The sequence below is a fragment of the Homarus americanus genome, unplaced genomic scaffold (genome assembly GCF_018991925.1).
Source record: "Homarus americanus isolate GMGI-L3 unplaced genomic scaffold, GMGI_Hamer_2.0 scaffold60023, whole genome shotgun sequence".
NCBI classification, from domain to species: Eukaryota; Metazoa; Arthropoda; class Malacostraca; order Decapoda; family Nephropidae; genus Homarus; species Homarus americanus.
In genome coordinates, this window is record NW_024749554.1 from 17,379 (window position 1) to 25,727 (window position 8,349).

General features: G+C 49.4%; 1 protein-coding gene across 1 annotated transcript; it reads left to right on the plus strand.

Moving 5' to 3' along the window:
• The first annotated feature begins 391 nt into the window (after positions 1 to 391).
• LOC121853385 lies at positions 392 to 1,269 on the plus strand. The gene is made up of 2 exons (XM_042347450.1): positions 392 to 581; positions 677 to 1,269. Exons 1-2 carry the CDS (start codon positions 392 to 394, stop codon positions 1,267 to 1,269), a joined length of 783 nt encoding a protein of 260 aa, XP_042203384.1.
• Positions 1,270 to 8,349: the final 7,080 nt, after the last annotated feature.

The window sequence follows — 8,349 nt, forward strand, 5'->3', positions numbered from 1 at the left end:
AAGATCATTCGTTTCACTATTCTGGATCATTTTCATCCTAATAAATTAACCTGATACATTTACTTTACTTTAAATAAGCTATTTAGTGGTGTTGTTAAAAGGGTGGGAATACTGAATTTTCCTAAGATTTCAAGTTAAAATTTACCTAGCAAAAAATGAAAACTTTTCAAATCTGAAGATATCACATGATTCTGCACATGGAACTACATCATTAATACCATGGGCCGATTTTTCAAACTCAAAAAAAAAAAAAAATCGCCTCCGTATGACACACCCTATTATGCCAGCCTTACACTTCAGAGACATACGCCTTCCTACCTTCATAGGGAAAAGCCGTCGCGAGTATTGTAACTTTATGCGTTGCGTCAATGATGCTGTAGGTAAGATCCAGATGTCTGACCCTGAGAAGATGCACATCCTCCTGCAGGCTTGTTCTGAAGAAATTCGAGACCACCTTTACTCATATAGTACTGTAGAAAACGGCTTTCAACGGGCGCTAAAAGCTTTGCGGATACGATTTGGTGGAGAAGATGCCTTTATTCGTGAACAGATTCAGGACCTGATGTTGACCTCATCAGTGCGTACTAATGACAGAGCGGGACTTCAATGCCTAGCAGACAGGTTGATTGTATGTACAGTATATGTAACTTTGAGCCCCGCCGTGCACTGTGGCAAGTTGACAATCTGTTGGGGAAAGAGTTGCTGGTTGAGAAGTTACCCAGTCACTTGAGCGAGAAATACCGAAGCAAAGTGGAGGAGTTTGAAGCTCAAGGGGAAAAGGAACCAGGGTTAGAACATCTATGGGGATTCATACAGAAGGCCGCTGATGCTGGTAATGCTAGAGAGGCTTACACAGAAACATGGGGAGCCAGAGATAGACGATATGCCGGCAATAATGCTAGCAGGCGTGCTGTAGGGCTGGCTGTCACGGGCGCAGAGCGCAAGGCTTGTTCACTCTGCTCAGATGATCATATCTTAAATCGATGCCACAAGTTTCGTACTATGGCAGTATTTGAGAGAACCCGAACTGTACAACGATTACGGTACTGCTTCCTGTGTCTCAGAAAGGGACACCAGGTCAATGCGTGTCCGATGGGATACTCACCGTGTGACATTGATGGATGTTCAGAGTTACATTCGAGATGGTTACATCCTTCTCCCAAGTCCATGCAGAGGGAAAGGTGTGGAAATAGACGCCAGAGCCAAGAAACAGATAAGAGTAAGTGTCGTGACCGTGATGAACGGACTAGGGACACCTGTGACTACTGAATCAAGAGGAACCACGGCATCAAGAGAGAATGGGTCGGAACCTAGACAACAAGATGACTGGCAAGAACGGCGTGACAAGAGGTCATGAAGATGGAGACCGACGTGGGAAACCATACTGGGAGTCTGGAGAGTAGGGAGTGACAGTTTGGCAAAAGTTTTCAAAATCTAATTGCTTGGGTTGGATTATTTGTCTATCGGCCACGCTAATTCCGAATATGTTTGAGTTTTTTACATCATTGCATTAGAAGGTTTGTGGATACTTTTGGGTTTGGCATGAAAAACGCGAAAAAACTGTAAATAATAAAGGGACTGGCAATGTGGCACAACCTGTTAAAATCAAGTTATTGAATTGGATTATTCGACTACTGTGTACACTGGTTCATAATATGCTATTGTTTTACAACTCAATGCGCTACAAATTATGCCGATATTTTTGCTGCAAGTCACCACATACGTATATTTCGAAAACCAGGGCCCAATATTACCAACGGCGTGGATAGATTCCGTGGAATGACTTCAGGACATTCCCGCTCATGGAACATTACCAAACTCCGTATATGTGCCAATGGCAGGCCAATGGCAATATTTACAGAGTTTGTTGAGGCTCCCTGGACGGGAATGCCCTGAATTTATTCCACGGAATCTATTCACGCCGTTGGTGATATTCGTCCCAGGACTGATCAACGAATTCAGCCCAAGTAGCTTGACTTGGACAGTTAAGGACAAAATCTCAGTCCGTACTTTTGAATAAAATATTGTTCAATAGGTGGTGATATTGAAGTGCTGAAAGTTGTTTTTTCTGTGTTGTTTTGCAGTTAGTTCAAAGGGCCGCCACCAAGATGGGTCGTCCTAAGATTAGCAACACTCAGCTGCGCCAGGGTAACGATAAGGTGTTCGGGGTTCGGATGCCTCTGCCATCTAACAAGTTGGCTCTGAACAAGGAAGTTGGAAGTGCCCTGGCTTATGAAGCAGAAAACGAGAGGTTAAGGAGAAGAACAAATGCTTTTGATTATATGGATGCCACCAACAAGGTGACTTGAGAAGGTACTGGATGTGTATAGGAAGGCCACTGTCCCCACTATCTCTGAAATCAGGGTGAAAATGAGAGTCCACGACCTGTGGAGGATGCGGAGGGAGACGATGATGATGAAGGGAAATGGACAGAAACAGAAAAGGAAGAAAACGAAGAACGGGAAGCCGAAGATGAGGTTCGAGGATATAGCTGAGAAGTTGTTTGATGTGGCAGACGACAGCAAAGTGCACGAATGAGAGAAAAGCTTCCTGGCAGCCCAGAGGAAACCGGGAAGGGAGGGCTGCATTGATGGCGTTGACAAAATTGTGACTGCCAAGCTGAAAGAAGAGAGGGAGAAGGAAGCGAAGAGGGCAAAGAAAAGGGCTGAGGAAGAGAGGAAAACTGAGAAGATGAGGTCAAAGAGGAAGGAGGAGATGGAGAGGATGTCGTGTAAAGTGTCGGCAGTGGATGACAGTGCTCAGGAAGAAGATAGTGATTATAAGGATGTCAATGACAATGAGTTCAAGGCTATGGTCGACAGGAGAGCAAGATCAGAGAAAAGGAAAAGGGAGAAAGAAGCCGAGGACAGGATCGGAGAAACTGCTGACAGGTTCAAGGTATCCAATGATGCAGTGGCTCACATCGCAAACACCATCAGAGCTGCAGACAACATCATAACTGAAGGGGACAAGTCTAAAGTGACTAACTGGAAGAAAGTGGAGAGAGTCAGGAAGAGGTCACGAGAACAGAAAAAAGAAAAGTTCAGGGGATTCATGGTCAGAGGTCTCATGGTAGATGAGAGGATCAATGAGAACAAGATAGTGACTGGTGTAGGTGAGAAGAACCACAAGAGATTCGCCATGAAAAAGAGGGAAGACTGTGCAGTGATCGGCTTCCCTGGTGAGGAGTTCCTTGGTCACCTGGTCCCGGTGGGGGGAAAGGGGGTAGACCTGGCCACCAGCCTGCTGGCCTTCCTGGAGGAGCGCGGTATTGACACCACCGACCTCCTGGTTGTCCTTAGCGACGGTTGCAACAAACTGAGTGGCTATAATCACGGTTTCATCGCCGAGTTTGAAAGGCTGTTGGGACGGCCTCTCCTCCACATCCACTGCCTGATCCACAGTCTGGAGAAGCTCTTCGGCCATCTATTCAACCAGTACGCTGGCCCAACCACTGGTCCCGCCTCCTGGAGTGGTGAGGAGGCTCGGAAGCTGACCGGCAACGTGTGGGACCTTCCGGTGGTTGAATTCGAGGCCGTCACCAACACCTACCTCAGGTCTCTCCTGGATGCCATCCCCTCCGTCGTCTGGGAGGAGTTCAGCTGGGACACCCGGTATCTGTTGGAGATGGCCAAGACGGTGGAGTCCGGCCACATTGAGGAGAGATGGGCCAGGGCACGGGCCGGAGCTATGACCAACGCCAGATGGCAAAACACGGAGAGCAGGGAGCTGAGGGCCTACATGAGCACCACCTCCCCCAGCGAGTCACAGAGACGGATGACCTCCTTCATCATCCTTATCTACGTGCCCTCCTTCCTGGAGATCAGGCAGAGGAATCTGCTACTGGAGGGCCCACGCCACCTCCTCGCCATCATCAATCGGGTGAGGACGTACTGCACCCTGGAGGAAGTGGAGCTGCTTACTCCATACCTCCAGTTCAACGGCTACTTCGGCCAGCACGAGGTGGTGCTGGTCTCACTGCTGGCCTCCATGGACAAGAGTGAGAGGGAGTTGGCCCTAAACATCATCAAGCAGCTGAGGAAGAAGGAAAAAAGGCACAAGAGAAAGACAGTGAGGAAAGTGAGGAACCCTCAACTGAATCTGGCAGCCACCAAGCTGTCAGAGTTGGTTGATCTGCAGAAGGCCAGCTCCTCCCCTCCCATCCTGTTCCAGCACAGTGACCAGGAACTGGAGCAATTTCTGGAGGAACCGTACTGTGAGCCAGGTCTGCCCTGCACCACCACCGCAGTGGAAAGAGGAGTGAAGCTCACCACGGAGGCGGCAGACGTGGCCAGCTCTGCCTGGCAGCAGGACCAGGTCACCTGGAACAAGCTGGAGGCCAGGAAGAGAAACAAGCGGAGGGCTAAGAAAGAGGACTACCAGTGCTAGACTGTGGGGATACTGGGACTGAGGGGACACTGTGGGGACAGCCAATGTTAGTGTGCCAACTGTGCTAGTGTGCTGCTGATAAATTGAAGCATACATGCCAATAATAAAGAATGTCTACCATTATTCTTGTTTTTTTTTATGTCGAACCGAAAAGTATCCACAAACCTTCTAATGCACTGATGTTAAAGATTCAAACATATTCGGAACCAGCGTGGCCGATAGACAAATAATCCAACCCAAGCCACTTGATTTTGAAAACTTTTGCCAAACTGTCACTCCCTACTGGAGAGTCAACCAAGAGGGAGAAGGCAGGACTAAAGAAGAGCAGGGTGGCTCTTCCACTGTTGGAGATGGAGGTAAAGGGGCCGAACTAAACTCGCACGACAAGAACAAATGCGCTCCCGGACTCCGGCAGTTATCGGTCCTTCTGTACGAAAAGTTTACTGCAGCGATTGAAGGCGTATGGAAAGCCAGTGTCACTCTTTATTGACACTCTTACCCATGAAGAACAACGAAACTCATTGGAGATAGACGTGGAAGTCAAAGGCACGCAGGTGCGGTCTAAATGTATACTATTACTCCAAGGTGTACTGGTAATTGACCGCTTGCCCCCGTCACTGGGAGACTCAGTAGCGTCCACTATGGATGTAATGGATTGTAAACATCTTCGAGAAATCATATCACCTGTGTCCGATGTTCAAGATGTTGATCTACAAATAGGGCAGGACTGTCCAAGAGCCTTGATTCCCTTAGAGTGCCGGACAGGACGAGACGGAGCACCATTTGCAATGAGGACTCAACTCGGATGGACTGTAAATGGTCCAACGGCCCATGAAAATGTTACTACTCTTGCTGTCATGGGTTCACCACCGACTCTCCCTCCTGCTGAGACACGTTTAGCGGAACAAGTAAAGCGCTTTTGGGAAGTGGAGATGACCTTTCTAAAAGCTACAATTGATGCGCCAGTGTCGAGGGAGGACAAAAGAGTCGTCCAGCTCTGGTCATCGACAGGTGCGATGATAAATGGACACTCCCAGTTTCCCGTTCCATTCCGGCGAGAACCACCTAACCTACTTGGCAATAGAACACTTGTTGTCAGGTCTGAGAAAACGACTCTTAAGAGATGCAGAGCTGAAACTAAGATATGTTGTAGAAATTGAAAATTTGATCACCAAGGGCTTCGCGGAGAAGGTGCCAAAAGGGGAACTGACAGCAAATCCTGGAAGAACTTGGCATCTGCCTCATCATCCAGTACTAATTCCAAACAAACCAGAGAAGACTCGCATGGTTTTTGATTGTCCTGCAACATTTGCCAATGTGTCACTAAACAGCGAGGTACTTCAAGGACCAGACTTCAACAATAAATGCTTTGGAGTCCTCATAAGTTTTCGTCAGGAGCTTAATGCGCTGACGGCTGACATTGAAGCCATGTTTCATCAGGTCAAGGTGCACCCTGAACACAAGGATGCCCTAAGATTCCTCTGGTGAGAAAATGGAGACCTGTCGAGACCCCCAACTACCTACCGAATGACAATGCATATCTTTGGAGGGGTGTGGAGTCCATCTTGTGCTACTTATGCATTGCAGAGAACTTTCCAGGATTATGGTTCAGAATTCCCAGTAGCGAACACCAGAGCTAGGGAGAGCTTTTACGTGGACGACTTGCTTATGTCTGTAACTGATACTGAGGAAGCAATCTCCATGGCACACCAGCTGCAAGGACTCTTGCTAAGAGGGGGATTCAAGCATACAAAATGGATAAGTAATCACAAAAGGAGTACTCAGCACTATCCCCGTGGAAAGGCGGCACACCGGTATCAAGGAAGTGGACTTCACCTATGATAATTTGCCCACAGAGAGAGCCCTGGAAGTGATGTGGAATTTGGAAAAGGACCAATTTGCCTCTGCTCAGTTGTATCACTTCTGCGACGCTTCAGAATCTGCTTCTGCAGTTGTCACCTACCTGAGGACTGTAGACAAGGAAGGAAGAATTGACTGTTCCTTTGTGTGTGGCAGAGCTCGACTAGCACCTTTAAAGCAACAAACCATACCACGGCTAGAACTTTGTGCTGCCGTACTGGCAGCACATACTGACACAACAGTGCGACGGAGGAACGCGCATGCGTGCGTAGTGTCAACAAAGGCTGTATGAGACTGCTCCTTAAAATTCGTATTTCTGACGAATTCAGCGCGTCTACCAATCCCAGCCTGTGCAAACAACTATAGTAAGACCCAGTTATCAGCACAGTGGCATATATTTTTTTGTTACTTTTGGACTTTGTCATTTTTTTGGGATAAAACATCTGGCCCTACCACCCGATCCCTCTGAGCAAAGTTTTTCAAGTTTCGCATGCGCAATGTGATAGTGTGACGTAGCAGTGACGTCATTACCACTCCACCTGACTGCAGTGTTGCCAACGTGCCCTATGCCCGCCGTTAAACGCTCCCGTTCGTTGGAAACGGCGGCAGTAGGTGACAGTGATGCTGACGACTTTCTTCTTGAAGACACGTCAAAGAAGAAGCAGAAACCTCAGAAGTCAGGGTCTCCAGCAGGGGCCACGGCTCCCCCTTGCACCCCTTCTGGGGCTGTAGAGGGTGGACTCCTCCTGTCATCGGGGTCTCCAAGCGAGCTTACATGTGGCTCACTCAGGTGGGCTTTCCTGCTCCCCAGGGGGAGGTGATGCTGAAGTTCACCATCATCACCCCAAAAACTCGTCGTACCAAGGTAATGGTTCGCCACGTACCCTGGGAGATCCCTATCGACGATCTTCGCCCTCTTCTCCCACAACTACTGGACATGGAGCGTCGCATCAACCCGGTCTCCAAACGTCCATCTAACGAACTCATCGGCTGGTGGGTGGGCCCCCTCCCTCCGAAGGTGAATGTAGGACCAATTCACAACTGTCCTCTCGACCGATTTATCGGAACCCCGAAAATCTGTGGTCGTTGCCAATCGTGGAAGCACCACACCTGGGAGTGCACGAGGATGGTCGCCTGCGGTTTCTGTGCAGGTCCTCACGAAACAGTGGAATGCAAATCGAAAATTCAGAACAAAATACCAGTTATTCCACGGTGCGTCAATTGCCATGGCAGTCACCACGCCTGGAATGCCAATTGCCCACAGCGTCCTGGCACTCGCCCGGGGAAAACTTACCTTGTACCACCGCCCTCGTCTCTGACGAAGCCCCTGTCAACCAAACCTCAATCCTATCCACCACCGCCTCTTCCATCCACCAAGGATTTCCCATTGATCTCCTCTCCTCTACCACCCCCTCCATCCACCCTACCACCCATCCTTTCTCCCCTCCCTCCCTCTCCCTACCGTTCTTGGAACAAGGTCGTTGCCGGCCCTGCCACACAGTCACCACCATCTCCTGCCCACCCGGACCCCCGCTGTCTCTCACCAGCACCACCACCTCTTACTCAACTGAACCCTCACTGTCCCTCTCCGTCGCTACCACCACCACATGCCCAGTCGGGCCCTCGGCAATCCTCGCCGCCACCTCCAGCTCATGCACAGGTACACCAAGTTGGTTCTATGGAAACAATCACTCTCCGTCTGGATCGCCACTCCAAGCAAATCAACCTTCTCTCAACCCAACTCGACTTGTTTGTGAAAACAATTGTGACATTGCAGAAGCAACAACAACTCATTCTGGACACCCTGACCCAACAGGGGCGCGCTTTGCAAGCCCTGATGACCCGCCTCCTTCCATCTCCCGAGATGGAGGATCCATCCCTCGCTCTCCCACTCCTCCCTCTCCATTTCTCTCAACAGAATTTGGTACCTCCTCTGGAGCCCTGTCTAGCCCCTCCGACTCATCTCACACCGGAGGCCGTTCCCTCCTCTTCTTACAATGGAACATCCAGGGACTTAGACCTCGCCGGACAGACCTCGCCCAGTTTGTGCTCTCCCATCAAGTAGATGTTGCTCTACTTCAGGAAACCATCACAGACGAT